This window comes from Hemiscyllium ocellatum, chromosome 18 (genome assembly GCF_020745735.1).
Source record: "Hemiscyllium ocellatum isolate sHemOce1 chromosome 18, sHemOce1.pat.X.cur, whole genome shotgun sequence".
NCBI lineage: Eukaryota > Metazoa > Chordata > Chondrichthyes > Orectolobiformes > Hemiscylliidae > Hemiscyllium > Hemiscyllium ocellatum.
In genome coordinates, this window is record NC_083418.1 from 67,877,850 (window position 1) to 67,893,822 (window position 15,973).

General features: G+C 40.5%; 1 protein-coding gene across 1 annotated transcript in view; it reads left to right on the forward strand.

The window, feature by feature from the left end:
• LOC132824494 (very-long-chain 3-oxoacyl-CoA reductase-B-like) overlaps positions 1–15,973 on the forward strand; it is a 163,815-nt gene that overhangs the window by 102,542 nt on the left and 45,300 nt on the right. The window contains exon 6 of the mRNA XM_060839080.1: positions 2,371–2,415. Coding sequence (XP_060695063.1) covers positions 2,371–2,415 — 45 coding nt within the window. The remainder of the gene's footprint in view (positions 1–2,370; positions 2,416–15,973) is intronic.

Here is a 15,973-nt window from a genome sequence, read left to right on the forward strand (position 1 = left end):
ATTTGTGAAATTAATTTATCAAGATAGGATTACAATAAATTAAGTTTGATGTAAACTCAAGCAGAGATTTTCATTTTAGCACAGGTTCTACTATCCATAATAAGTTGAAACAGAAGAACTTGCATTTGTTGCTGCATTGATTATCAGGCTTAATTCTCTCTTTCCTTACATCTGTTGCTTCTGGTCTTTCATAGAATCCCTATGGTGTGGCAGCATGCCATTTGGTCCATCAACTGCACACCACCCCTCTGAACTGTAACCCACCCTGACACAATCCCCTACCTATCCCTGTAATCCTACATTTCCTGTGGCTTTGGACGAATGGGCAATTTAGCATGACCAAACTACTTAACCTGCACATCTTTGGACTGTAGGAAGAAACTGAAGCAACCGGAGGAAATCCGCACAGATATGGAGAGAATGCGCCTGAGGGTGGAATTGAACCTGGGTCCCTGGCAGCTGTGCTAACCATTGAGCCACCATGCCACCCAGAATCCATGATTCTTCTACTGCTACAGGGACCTGGGGGGAGCATCTCTAGCATCCTAGCTTTTATCCAGTTAGCCCCTTCCACTGCACTGTCATTCTCACAGCTTTGTGCTGGTCATATCCTGAGCATCTTTTTCTAGATCAACCATACGTTATCATTGCCATGTAAAGTTCTCCATATCATCATTATTTAACTTCCCTTACCTCCAGCTGCTGCACCTCCTGTTCTCATCTCTCAATCTCCAGCGCATCTGTTCTTTTAGCTTACGTAATCAAATTGAAGTTTCTACACCGACTTAGCTTTTTAACTGCTTATCTAAATTGCAAGAGTTTTTTTTTGAAGAGATACAGAGATGGTTAATAAGGGTGATACTATTGATGTGTTTTACTTGAACTGTGAAAAGGCATTGATTCATTGTCAGGCGAAAGGCTTGTGGGCTATGTTATAGCATCGTATTGAAGGGACTGAAATAGTGTTGCTACAGAGAGTAGTTGTCAATGGACGTTCTTCGGCTGGAGGAATGTTTGTAGAGGAGCTCTCCAGGGATTGTCCTTGCTCTTTCTAATACGTGTCAATGACCTAAACCTTGATGGACACCCTACAGTTTCAAAATGTGACGATAATGCGTAGCTTGGGAACATTGTGAACTCTAAGGAAGTTGGTGTAGACCAGAAGGATTTAGGCAAGTTGGTGGGATGGGTGGCTGGGGAGTGGAGTCCAATGTGGAGAAATGTGAAATGATTAATTTTAATAGAAAGAAAACATGGGGAGACAACATAAACTAAAAAGTGCACTCTAAAGGATGTGCAGGAGCATAACAGCTTGGGCATGTAGGTGCACAAAGCAGGGGTGGCAGAATGGAATGTTTACTGGCTTCAGGACAAAGCCGTGAGAGTAAGTGTTGTTCAGAGTGGCAGAAGGTGAGAAGAGATTCGCAAGTTCGCTGCTGGGACCACTGCTGTTCATAATTTGCACAAGTCGTTTGGACTTAGAAATCAAAAACACCAAATTGCGACAGAAATTGATATCAAAGAGGACTGCAACAAAGTGCAGCAGATGGACCAACTTACCCAGTTTTCTTAGGAAATGGACGATGTGATTCACGTTGCAAATCTGGGGGGTTGTAGTGGAATAGTAAGGATATGAAAACAAATATGCTATTGTTAAAGCCACTAAAATGAGTAAGTACTGAATTTCATTTCTATAGGGGTGGAATTGAAAAGTAGCTTAGCAAAACTTCTCTATTTTGGATCTTTACTAGACCATACTTAAGAACGCAGCTAGTTCTGGATAGGATGCAGAGGAGGTTTACAATGTTGATACGAAGAATGTGTGGACATACATATCAGGAAAGGGTTGACAGACTGGTAATGTCTCCTGGGGCAAAGAAAAAGCCCGAAAGGTGACCTGCTAGAGCTATTTCAAATTGTGAATGAACGGTGTGACAACATAATCGAGGGAATGCTTCCACTTCCAGGGAAGAGCGCAACTAAAGTTCACCAATATGAGCTAGTCGTCAAAAGATTTAAGGGAATTTGGAAGAATTATTTTTACTTAAATAGAGGTGCGCATGTGAAACCTAATACCGAAAGGAGTGTTTGAAGTGAAAACTCATTTAAGGCAAAGCTAGACAAACATACGAATAAGAATGGATACAGGATAGATTTAACTAAAAATGAGTGAATGCCCAAATGGAGCATAAATGTGGTATGTGATCATTGGGCTAAATGCTCTGTTCTGTACTCTGTGACCTGCGTAGCGAATAGTGTCCACCTTCTCTTTGTACAAGTGTCTACCCATTCCCATTGCTGTAACATTGAGAAAGTAGAGGCTGAATTATTGTAATAACAAGTTTAACAGAGAATTTTTCTTTCTCTTAGGTTATCAACAAGATGATAAACGTCAACATCATGTCAGTCTGCAAGGTAAAACAAATTCATTTAATTTCTGTGAAGTTTTAATTCGTTACATACCCACTTAAAGATGGGTTACACTACATTTGGTTAAAATTATGTTCTGAAAGTCAACTTAGTGTATTATCAGTTGCAGACAATAATCAAATTATTTCATAACCAGTGACACTCTGACCTTGAGTTTTTTCAAATTTTTCCCCCACAGCCACTTTCAAGCAGGTTGTGTTTTTTTTTTGAGTGTTAGCAACAGCCCACCACTACTACTACACGTTGATTAGGAACTGCCTCTTGTTCATCACATGCAACACCGAGTGCTGAATTCAAGCAGTCTCTAGACCTCTGGTTGATTTTCACCTTTCTCTAACTGAAGCTGATTATAGTTTCTGCATTGCTTTGCCAGCTCAACTTATAGAACTACAAAATGGTAATGGAAGATCAGAATTGATGCAGCATGTCCTCTCTGCAAAAGCAAGTCAGCTAGTTTGATTCCCCTTCTCTTTTCCTGTAACCCTGTAAGATTATCCTCTTTGAAGCCTATAACTGAATCTGCTTCCATCGCACTTTATGGAACTACTTCCAAAACTCTAACTCTATTGTCCTTCAGCCATTAGATAAAAACTTGATGTAAATGTAAGGCCTTCCAGATGTAGTGGTGTAAACATTGCGTTTGCATGTTTGGAAATTTTGAGCTGGAGTACACTTTATTCATAGAATTGTTTTGAGAGGGAGAATGTTATTAAGCTTAATATTAAAGTAACGTGCTTGTTCTTTCTTTATATATATTCTTTAGAAAAGTGCACTTTCTACCAAACTACAATCTGGTTGTCTTTGAAGGATTAATTTCTAATGTTGCAAAACTTGCCTTTATTTTCTTCTGCGCATTCATATGAACTTTGGCCCAAGCTCCCTATTATTGGCAGCCATGTCTCAGCCATTGTTAAGGCTCTACCTGTGTATCAGGGCTGAGAAATTCCTATCATTTGTGGAATTCTGACATTAGCATTGATTTTCTGACTTCTTTCACTGTGCTCATCAGTAAGTTTGGCTGCTATCTCATGTCATGAGATTCAAACGTCTGGGCTATCCTGCAGACAATCTACAAACTCCATTGTGGAGAGTCTCTTTGCACCCAGATTTGAACCTCAACTGTCGTCACTGAGCTTCATACCAAACTGAACCTGGCTGCTATCAGTCATCCAGTGCAATCTACTGATTGTAAGGTGGAGCCTTGCACTTGGGAGGCTGGAGAGGGGTACAGAAGGAAGACAGAGTGGGAGATTTCATGTCGTGGCTGTGGTTGGAGTGTAAAGGTGCTGGTTATCACTCAGTAGCCTCACCACAAAGGCGCCTGTGGGGTTGCAGGACCGCTTGGGTTTGCTGTAAAGCTGTTGGAAAGGCAAGGCTGTCGACTGAGTGGGAGGGTGCTTAGGATGATTCTATTATGAGAATGAGATGGGAGGAAGGATGTTCAGAAGAGGGGCTGCCAAGTAAGTTTGGGGAGACATCTTCAGAAGAGGGTGTGCTGTGAGTAAGTGTGTGTGTCGGGAAGAGTTCTGAGAAGAGACAGTGCTGTGTGAGCAGGAGCGGGGGGAAGGGATAGGATTAAGGGCTGTTGAGTGAGAGCAAATTGAGGATGGTGCTTGGAGAAAAGGCACTGATGAGCAAGTGTGCATGAATGAGTCAAAGACCTCAGTGTTCTTAATCATTTACCTTAATAGAGAGCCAAGAACAGTTGGAGGAAGTAAAGTGTAGAGTAACTGCTGGCTAACTATAATACTGGATATCTAAAGCTATTCAAAACTGGATGAATAGAAATTTCCTCCAATTAAATATTGGGATGACTGGAGATGTTCTTTTCACTCCCTGCTCCAAACTTCATTCCCTATGTAGCAACTCTATCCCTCTCCCTGACAATAGCCTGAGATTAGGCAAGTTTGTTTGTTGAGTTAGAGTCATAGAGAAGTACAGCACGGAAACAGACCTTTCGGTCCAACTTGTCCATGCCGACCAGATGTCCCAACCTAATCTAGTCTCACTTGACAGCACCCAACCCATTTCCCTCCAATCTCTTCCTATTCTTATACCCATCCAGATGTCTTTTAAATGTTGCAATTATACTAGCTGCCACCACCTAGTTCTGGACTCCTCCTCTTCTCTTCCCCCCCCCCCCCCCCGCGCCAGGGAAAAGACTTTGTCTATTTACCCTATCCATGCCCCTCATGATATTATAAACCTCTATAAGGTCACCCCTTAGTCTCCGACGTTCCAGGGAAAACAGCCTCAGTGTATTCAACCTCTCCCTATAGCTCAAATCTTCTATCCCTGGCAACATCCTTGTATATCTTTGCTGAACCCTTTCAAGTTTCACAACATCCTTCTGATAGGAAGGAAACCAGAATTGCACGCAATATTCCAAAAGTGACCGAACCAAAGTTCTCTTGATTTGAAAGACTTCATCCTAGACTCTGCTTATCTACCGAAAACTCATTCGTGTCTCTGTTAGCTTTGGGCTGGACTGTCCACGCCTGGCTGGTCTTCCAGCTTAACCTCTCACTTGGGATCATCAAAACTTCTGCTTGTATCCTCACTTATGTGTCTTGTTCCCAGTTTTCCGATCTAGATTTTTACCAGGCCAAGCAATGACTTTAAAATATTCGTTCATTATTTCCAAAACCCTCCATTCCTTGTTCTACCTCACAACCTTGAGATATCTACACTCATCTAATTCTAAACTTTTGAGCATCCCTGTTTTTCATTTTTCATCCATTGGTGAAAGGGCCAAGGTGACTGGAAGCCTGAAGTTCTGGAATTCCATCCCTTTAATCTCTAATCCTTTTTATACCTCTTTCCATTCCTTTTCAATAATTTGTTTTACCTCTTTGACAAAGCTTTTAGTCATCTGACCAAATCGCTTATGTGGTTTGATATATTCTGTTTTGTATCCTTCCTGAGAAGCACCTTCGGGCATTTTACTTTGGTGATGCTTCATTGATACAAGCTCATGGCCAGTGATGTGGACATTGTGGTGGTAACAGCAGTGAACTAGTCAGCATTCACTGTCATCACGCCACTGAAACTAACATGAAATTCGGGGGTTAAGTTTAAGCAGAATAATGTGCAAAGCCAGAGGTTGCTGTCACTGATTGTCCCTCCAGTGGGTGCACTCGGTTGAGGTCCTGCCAAGAGTGAAAGTTCAGTGATCAGTGAGTCATGAAAAATTCCAGTTTTACATTTGTTCTGTCAGCAAAAATCTTTGAAAAAGTTGAATCTTGTTGAGTGGTGTGTAACTACAATGGATTAACTTCAGAATTATAGCAGAACAACTTGATTAGCCTTGAAAAGATAATTTACAGTTGGGGAATGTTAGAATTCTGCATTGATAAATTCCATACTTCTAACATTTGTTTTCTACTAAAATTTTAAATTGGAAGTAAGAGTGGTTTTTAAACTTCCTGAGTTTGCCAGAGAATATCTATGATTTCCCTGCTTGCTGATATCGCTGCTGCTGTACACCTGGGGATCTCCTTAATTTGGTGTCAAATTGTAAACTGCTGCCAAGAAGGGGGGATGTTGATGTCATAAAGATCTCTGTGGGCAGCTTTTCTCCCCTGGTTAGTGGTGTAGACTTAACTTTACCACTGACTGCAAAACCTGGGTCAGTGTTTTTTATATTCTAACAAGAAAGGTTATGTCATTGAAGATACTGAGGTTAGCATTAGTAGAGAGGATTACCCCTACTGAGTCAAGCTGGCTGGCTAACCAACCATATCCAGAAGCATTGAGGACTCTATAACTCAGATGTTTGGTTCATTGATTTAGCTTCTGAATTCCCGTATTGCTCGATGTATAATTGTGGAGGCAACCCAATACCTGACCTGTCTTAGTTTTATTCGTCAGTCTTTGGAGAGGATGGTAGCCTGTTGGACATTGGATTGTTTATTTAATATGAATTTAAGTCCTTGCTCGAAATATACCAGGTACCAAGCATTAATTATACATGACATAGTGATCAACAAAACCTGAGATATGGTAGCCATTTCTGAGTACATCATGGGCAGCATGGTGGCACAGTAGTTAGCACTGTTGCCTCACAGCGCCAGGGACCTGGGTTCAATTCCCGCCTCAGGCGACTGTGCGGAGTTTGCACATTCTCCCCGTGTCTGTGTGGGTTTCCTCCGGGTGCTCCGGTTTCCTCCCACAATCCAAAGATGTGCGGGTCAGGTGAATTGGCCATGCTAAATTGCCCGTAGTGTTAGGTGAAGGGGTAAATGTAGGGGTATGGGTGGGTTGCGCTTCGGCGGGTCAGTGTGGGCTTGTTGGGCCAAAGGGCCTGTTTGCACACTGTAAGTAATCTAATCTAATCTTGCACCTGGTTCCACTAGTTGGGGATGTAGACTTTAAGTAGTTGATTGCCTTCTGCAACCTATCCACATATCTAACTCTAGATAAAATCTAGCAACAGTTGTTATCCAGTTTGTTTCCTCATTAAATTTCATTGTCCATCTTAAGTGAAAGAATTGCTGCATTCTTTTGAGCATTTGAATATTCAAACCAAATACTTTCTAGGCCAAATGGTGACATTTACCCACCATGCAGCGAGTCGTCCCCCTACCCCATTACAAACTAATCAACAGCAGAATGATGACAAGGCAAAGTGCTTTGCTCTGTCTACCAGAATGAATGCATGGAAAAAAATTCTTCATTTTGAAGGTTTGAGGTCTAAGCCGCACCTTTTGATAATATTAAGTAGGTTTCCCTCCGGTTTTTATATAATCTTGTACAAAGCCATAACATGTCTCACTATTTTTCTCTGGTAGAATGTGACCTGTTATTTTTTTATGTCACCTGGAGACTCCCAAACTGTTTCACCAGTCAATGAACCACCTTAATAGCTACTAACACTAGCAAGATTTCTCTGTAGTTTTTGTTAATTGTTTCTGCGTTTGATAAATGTAATAACTATTGCAATGAGAGTTGCAACATCTTACCAGCAGGAAAAAAAATTGTTAATTTGTTTTGCCTCCATTGTGAAGAAGGTTGAATGATTCTCCAACTCCTGGAGTTATATGCAGACAGGGAAGAGAGGCAATTTGAATTTTACATTCATCACTGTCTCTCTGTGCAGAGTAGTTTTCTTTTAAAAAGGCTACGGTGTTTTTTTTTTCCAAAAGTGTTTTTTTTGGTAAAGTCACTGTAGCGTGCTCCCTGAGAGTTAAAACAAAGAGTTTATTCAGACATTGAAATCCAGAGCAGTCTTTGTGACTTCTCTCTTGCAAGCGTGCACACAAGAAAAATACAGGAAAGACAAAGGTCTTATATTTTTGAATATTAAGACCAAACATGTAATTATCAATTCAGTAGTATTAGAGTTCCTTCACTCAGTGCAGGTGATTTCATGTGGCTGAAGACCTGAGTCACAGAATTTCTTTGAGCTTGGTGATAATGATGCTTAAATTGGAAAGCAATTTACTTCAGAAATCTTTACAGAAATCTGGTTTCAAGTACACTGCAGCTTTCAGACAAAATTCACTTGTTGGCTTGTTCCTACACAGTTGGGCTCAGGCTAAGTCAAGACTTCAGCCAACGTGTAATTATAAATAAAAGCACTGCCAGAGAAACATAAAGTCTGGCAGCAACCGTGGAGAAAGAAATAGCCATGCTTTGAGTTCATTAAAATTTGTCTTAGGAACCCAGAAGTTCTAAAGATTCATATTTAACTTGTAATGTGACCTCTTACTCTTTCCACAGATCCTGTCAGACCTGCTGAGATTATCTGGCACAGGTTTTATTTCAGATCTTCAATGCCCACAATATTTTGTTTGTTTCAATATATAATTAAACCCTTTAAAATGCAAAGGAGTTTTGGTCATGTGGAATTAGCAATTGTCACGTAATTTAGTCAATGTTGTTTTGCTCTGGTCAAAACTCATTTAAAATTTGTGTTAGATGGTTTTAAGCACTTCTGCAACCATACTAAGTTTTGATGAGTCATCCATCCGCATCTTGATGTGGAAGCACTGGTGCTGGACTGAAGTGAACAAGATTAAAAGTCACGCAACACTAGGTTGTAGTCCAACAGGTTTATTTGAAATCATAAGCTTTTTTTCTTCAGGTGAAATGGAGGGAAGCACTCAGGCATAGAATTTATAGGCAGAGAGATCAAAAGATTATACAAACGGTGTGAGTAAAGGGTCAACAGGCTGAATAACAAGTCTTTCGAGGTGATCAAAAGTGTCAGGTAGTGAGAGTAAAGTGTCAATAGCTAAATAGCTCGTGAAGGGATGACCTATGAACCAATTAATTGAGGCAGAGAGATAATTACAAAAAAATTTTAAATTGGATGCATTTGGAAACAAACCAAATGACTGGCAGAGCATGATAGGTATGAGGATCACATGTTGAGGGTCTAGACTAACCATCATGTGAATCGCATGATCTGTAGCCATTTTAAACTTCAGCAATGTGTACTTTTTGAACAATTTAGGAAATGTTTCTAGTCTCATGGAAGTGACATCATGATTCTTTAACTTGTTTTGCAAGGCAGGCTTCTCGATTTGAACAAATCACTTCAATAAAGAGGTCATGCCTCTAGCACTGCAACATTCCCAAATTCTGCACTGAAGTTTAATCCAATATTACTTGTCCTAAACCTGGAACTGGGTCTTGAGCACATTCTTTTGACTGATGAAATGGCTTTGCCAACTAAGGCCATATAAATGTGTAAATATACTATGGAACATCTTGGATTACAGTTGCTTGGTAATAGAGTTTGAATGTTGCTTAAAAAAATCACTTTTCACTTCATTCAGTTTTGCTCATCAGGACAGATGCAAGAATGCCAAATTTCAAACAGAAAACCCCATAACAATTTATGCTGTGAGATGAAATGAGTGCTGGCTAGTTGAGAGTCGACTCTGGTTGAGGCTTTAACATGTAGAATATGCTAAGGAGCTATTGTTATAGAACATAGAACAATACAGCGCAGAACAGGTCCTTCTTTCCTCAATGTTGCGCCGACCTGTGAACTATTCTCAGCTTGTCCCCCTCCACTATCCCATCATCATCCATATAATTATCCAAGGATTGTTTAAATCTCACTAATATGGTTGAGTTAACTATATTGGCAGGTAGGGCCTATGCTTTCATTTGATTCAAAAGAGATGCAATGCCTTGGTACGTTCCTGTTTGCTGCAGAGCTCATTCGTGTTTGTACGTACAGCATTCTCCATTGAAATGCCATGACCAAAGTTGACTTACCAACTAGTGAGTGCCATTTTCTCATGCAATATAAATTATTGTTCCCTTTGAAATCTGGTATCCTTGCATCTGACCTGATTGCCAGATGAAACAGCATGTCTCTATAATATGACTTTGGGAAATATACTCCTCAATAAGAATTCTAAGCCTTGCATGAAAAATTTTAAGTTGATTTGGTAGTTTTTGGTATCTCTTCAATATGTTTTAAGCAATGTAGTCATCCCTTTCCAAAAGTTTCTTTCCACTCCTGAACCATACATAACTACTCCTTTTCTTGCTGTTTTCTCATTGTGTGCTAATATGTGGAGGTGCCAATTGGTGTCAGTTGCTCAATTACAATGTGGAATTAGCTTGGGATTGACAAAAGCCTGAAATGTGCAGTGCATTTGACGATGGGGAGGAAATGAACAAAAGACATGATTTTGGCTGTAATATTAAAAATATGTACTCTAAAATATGTTTAGAAATGTTTCTCATTTTTCCATTTAAAAATGGATCAGCAATTTTTTGTTCTCTCCAAATGTACGAACACATCAATATCTGTTACATGGTAAAAGAACTTCACCAAAATGTATAGTGTATAAATAGATTTCCATTGCATAAATTACTCAGTTTTGCAGCTTCCATTTTTTTTAAAATAGCCTATATTTAAAGTCTGTCAGTTTACAATCTGAGGAAGTAGTTGTAATGAATTTTGCACTCAAACTTTAAATTTAATTGTGAGATGTGCTTCAGTCAAAGGGAAACATTCATGGATTTGTCCATTATTCGGAAACAAACGGAACACTTCAGTTTATGGGAGATTAGAATATATTTCTTAGAAAGATAGGAAGAGATGTAAATGATTTCAGAACAATAATACTACAGAGAGACTTCAATTTTTTTTATACTATGACCTTCTGACTTGTAAAATTCCACGAGAGCTGTTCTTTCAATCTGATGCTACCAAAAACCAGCATAGTTGTTGTGTGTCCTGTCTTAGTCTTACCTCTTCAATGGAATGTAATTTTGTTGATTATTGTGAAATATTTCCTTAAATGTCTGTATCTTTACTGACTATCCCTAATCTAATTTCCCAGTTTATTTTAGCCATCTCTGCCATCATGCTGTAAATCATTCTTTAAGTTTGAACAAAATAGTCTTAGACCCAGCCTTGTCTCCCTCAACTGTATGCAAAATTCAATCATGTTCAATCTCTCCCTCTCCCTCTCTTCTCCCCCCTCCCCACTTTCTCTGTCTCTCCCCCTTTCTCTTCCCCTCTGAGTCTCTCCCCATACACCTCCCCACCCCTTTCTCTCTCTACCTGTTTGCTCTCTCCAAGTCTGAATGTTTTATTTTCATATGCTTCACCCTTTATTTCAGCTGAAGGGTGTATTTCCTGTAAGAATGTCCTATCTTCTTACGTTCCTGTGATATTTGAATGTTTTAACATGTTTTTTCTGTAATTGGTTTGGATAAAGAACTTTCAGGCTGTTGTCACATGCTCTTTTGAGGGTTCTGGAAAATGGGTTTCAAGCCCTCGTTTTAATTGTATTGAATCGCAGAGCAGGTTCAATGGGGTGTAGTCTATTCCTGCCCATGTTACTTGTCTCTTCTGCTTTAGAATATTGTCTTTTCCATCTTCACAATGTCTTGCTACCAATCTGTACTAGTTGCTGATCTTCACTGTAAATGTTTCTGTGCTTGGAAAATTGAAAAGGTTTGGGGGAGAGGGACAGAGATAAGTCTTGGTCTCATCTTCCCTCCACCTCCCATTGTACAGTTCTCTTTCACTTACAAGTGCAGTTTCAGATCTCGGTAGTCCTTTAAAAATTGGGCTGTGTGCGGTATTTACCATATTCTCTATTTCTTATCAGATCAAGAGAAGAATTTATTTAGAACGGTGTGTTCTGTGTTTCACAATAGTCATGCAGATTGTGAATTGATATTATAAATTTGCCAGTTGTACACATGAAATAACTGGTTTTGAGTATGATGGGGTGAATATTGACTAAAGGTTTCCATGGTGCAAGCTATCGAGTTGGCTGATAGCTTTCTTTGGTTTATTTCTAGCTGGGGGACACTACAATAGTTAATGTGTTTCTCAATTATACTGGTGAACTGCCAGGGTGATCCCCACAACCTGGCTCATGTACTGTTTAATGTTTTGGTTACTCAGTTCTTTGTCCATGTATGCATGGAATGTATTAATTAAGGAGGAAAGTAACATTCAGAGATTATAAAAATTAAGTTGAAAGGCAAGTTAAAATAGCAAGCTTGTGGAAAGTGTAGCCTCATGTATAAGAGAATGAAATTGTTAGCTGTTTAATTAATTTTCTGAACATAGCTTAAATCTGCTAAGCACCTTCCCCCCCCCAAAAAAACAGGATAATGTCCATCTGTTTTGTTTGGACTTCAGTTTACTCTGGCTTGAGAGCAACCCAGAGTGGTAATGGAAATTACTTCATGGGGCCTCCAATTTGTAGGATGTCCATAATCAAAGATCATGTTGTGAATGCAGGGCTTTAAACTTTTCAAGCTATCTGTTTAATTTCCGGTAATGACAAAAATCATGTAACCTGCTATTAATTCTCCCTGTGGCAAACTTGGGCGAAGTCACCATGGTGACTGAGGGGCCAGGACATGTATTACAAATATGCACTGTTCAAACATTTGTTTGATATGGGCATCATTGGCGAGGTGAGTATTTATTAGAATCCCTAATTGCCCCTGGGAAGGTGGTGAACTACCTTCTTGATTAGCTGCAGTCCTTGGAATGTGGTGACACACAGCTCTGTTAGAATGTGAGTTGTAGGATTTTGACCCAGCAACTAAAGGGATAGTGATATAACCTAGTTTTGGTCATTTTTTTAAATGTTTGGTTAATATGTTGGTTAACCCCTGAGGCACACTCTTCTAATGCTGTGGATTTTCATTAATAACAGATCAGAAATTAGAAATAATAATTTTTAAAAATCTAAAAACACAGTTTCCAAGTTATAAAAACGCAAAAAGCCAAATTTTAACCTTTTTCTTGATTACTCTCTGCTATGGACTCGAATCCAGTGAAATCACATGCCTATCTCAACAGTTTAAATTTCTACTTAACTGACTCCTTAGTCTCCACATTAATTGCAAAATAACTATTTGATGATGCCTTTCCAAGTCTGCTGACATGAACTTTTCTCAGATCTGAAAGCCTAATCCTTCTCAATTCAAATAACCTGCAGATTACATCCAAACTCTTCTGGTTTGGAAGCAGGACAAACTAATTCCTAATGCTGAGCTGACTTGTTGCTAGAACTCCTAGGAGAGAAGCTAAACTTGCTTCTGAACTCAACCCTGGTGTTTCCTCCTTTCAAATAATGTAGTCTCACTGTGATTTTTTTCTTCACTATCAGAGTCAAAATCCTGGGGCACTTGCGCAATAGCAGTGTAGGTGTATCCATGCCACATGGACTGTAGTTTTTCAAGAAGTCAGCATTGCACAAACCTCTACAGAGCCCCTCAGAATGCAAAGATCGCAGGAAAGAACTTCAACAATGAATTACGATGGCCAAAAGGATCCACGAGAGCCTTTGGCAAAGAGAATTAAGGAAAGTCCCAAAGCATTTTATGCACATGACAGGAGCAGGAGGGTAACTGGGGTATTGTGGGGAAAATCACCAGTCTGAGTCAGAATCGGGGATCAATGACAGAGTTTATTGTACAAAGAAACCGGAGCTCCAGGAAGAGAGAGACGTCCGGCAGCACGGCTGTCAGCTGTGACCCTTCTCTCACCGTCTGAGGCCATATCACGATATTTTATACGTTCCATGGCATAATGGTCCAGATATTGAGTCTTTGTGCAGCATGGTTTGTTTACAGAAAACATTCTAGGAGAAAGTGAGGACTGCACATGCTGGAGATCAGAGCTGAAAATGTGTTGCTGGAAAAGCACAGCAGGTCAAGCAGCATCCAAGGAGCAGGAGAGTCAACGTTTCGGGCATGAGCCCTTCTTCAAGAAGGGCTTACAGAAAACATTGGTCATTATCAATTTCAGCAATTTCGTAGAAGGCCATCGCTGCAGCAATTGGTCATGATCGTTCTTCCTGAGATTGAAGATCATTTTCCATTACTGCAAACCAAAGGTATTAACGTTTATGTACAAGCACACTCAGGTAGTTAACATTTCTGTTGATGGTGATGGCTGGACTCAGACACTTCAGGCAGTAGACTTTACTGATGTGTATTCTCTCCCCCACCTGCCTTAAACTAATTATCTATGTTCTGTCTCTATTGTGCTCGTATTCTGTTGGCCTCAGGCTGTATCTGTATGATTTGCTGTACTTTTCCATGTAATGGCTCAGTAGCCATCTTGTGTGCTAAGTGACCAACTTATGGCTCAACGGCCATCTTATGTCTGTGTGTGCTCTATGCCAGCATGTCATGTGTCAACTTCCACTTTAGGGGAAAAGGTAGGTCCACTCAAGGACAAAGGCAGGAAGGAATTTATGCATGAAGCTGGAAGGTGTCGGTGAGATCATTAACTAATATTTTTCACGAGTATTCGAAGGGAAAGGACAAGGTGGATTATGAGTCTCGGGAGGGGAATGTTGATATTTTAGAGCATGCCAATATAAATAAAAAGCTGTTGGGTGTTTTGAAAAATATTAAGGCAGACAAATCTCCAGGACCTGATGGGACTTGTCCCAGAGCACTGAGGGAGGAGGTGAGGAAATTGCTGGGACCTTGTACACAGCCTTTGTATCCAGGTCAGTCACAAGAGAAGTCCCAGAGAACTGGAGAAGAGCCGATGTTGTTCCTTTGTTTCAGCAGGGCAACGGGTATAATCCAAGAAGTGAGCCTCATGTCAGTGGTAGGTAAATTATTGAAGAAGGTTCTTAGGGTAGGGTTTACTCACATTTGGAAAAATATAGACATATTAGCAATAGGCAGCAAGGCTTTGTGCAGGGCAGGTTGTGTCTCAAACTTGATTGAGTTTTTTAAGGAATTGAGGGCAGGGCGACGAATGTCTACATGGATGTTAGCAAGGTCCCTCATTGTAGGTGGATACAAAAGGTGAAGTTACATAAGATCTGTAGTGAGCTGTTAAGATGGACACAGAACTGGCTTAGTCATTGGTAGAGAATAGCAATGGAAAGGGTGCTTTTCATATTGGAGATCTGTGATCAGGGGTGTTCTGCACGGATCAGTGCTGGAAGGAGAATGTAGGCGGCTTGATTAGATTTATGGGAGCTGTGGATAATGAGGATTGCTAGGGGATTCAGCAGAATATTGACTGGAGACTTGGGGGATGGAGAAGTAGATGGAGGTTAATCTGAACAAATGTGAAGTTTTGGGAAATCTAATGCAGGAGGGAAGAATGCAATAAATAGGAGAACCCTTATTTGCATCAACATACAGGGGGGTCCGGGCATACAGTTCCCTGCAAGTGGTAACACAAGTGGATAAGGTGGTCAAGAAATGTGTGGCATGCTTGCCTTCATTGGTCAGGCTGTAGAGTATAAAAGTTGACATGTCATGTTTCAGCTCTTGCAAACTTTATTAAGCCACGTTGGAGTATTGTGTACAGTTCTAGTTGCCGCGCTACCAGAAGGATTTTGAGACTTTGGAGAGAGTACAGAAATGGTTTGCCAGAATGGTAGTGTAGATGAGCAGAGAGGTCTCTGTGTCTATGTACACCGATCCTTGAAAGTTGGCACCCAGGTTGACAGGGTTGTTAAGAAGGCATGCAGTGTTTTAGCTTTTATTAATAGAGGGATCAAGTTCCAGAACCATGAGGTTATGCTACAGCTGTACAAAACGCTGGTGCGGCCGCACTTGGAGTATTGTGTGCAGTTCTGGTCGCCGCATTATAAGAAGGATGTGGAACCTTTGGAAAGGGTGCAGAGGAGACTTACTAGGATGTTGCCTGGTATGGAGGGGAGGTCTTACGAGGGAAGGCTGAGGGACTTGAGTCTGTTTTTGTTAGGAGGTTGGGAAGTGACTTAATAGAGATATATAAGATAATCAGAGGGTTAGATAGGGTGGACCGGGAGAGCCTTTTTCCAAGTATGGTGACGGCGAGCACGAGGGGGCATAGCTTTAAATTGAGGGGTGATAGATATAGGACAGATGTCAGAGGTAGTCTCTTTACTCCGAGAGTAGTAGGGGTATGGAATGCTTTGCCTGCAACGGTAGTAGATTTGCCAACTTTAAGTACGTTTAAGTCGTCATTGTCAAGCATATGGACATACATGGAATTGTGTAGGTTGGATGAGCTTCAGATTGGTATGACAGGTCGGTGCAACATCAAGGGCTGAAGGGCCTGTACTGTGCTGTAATGTTCTAG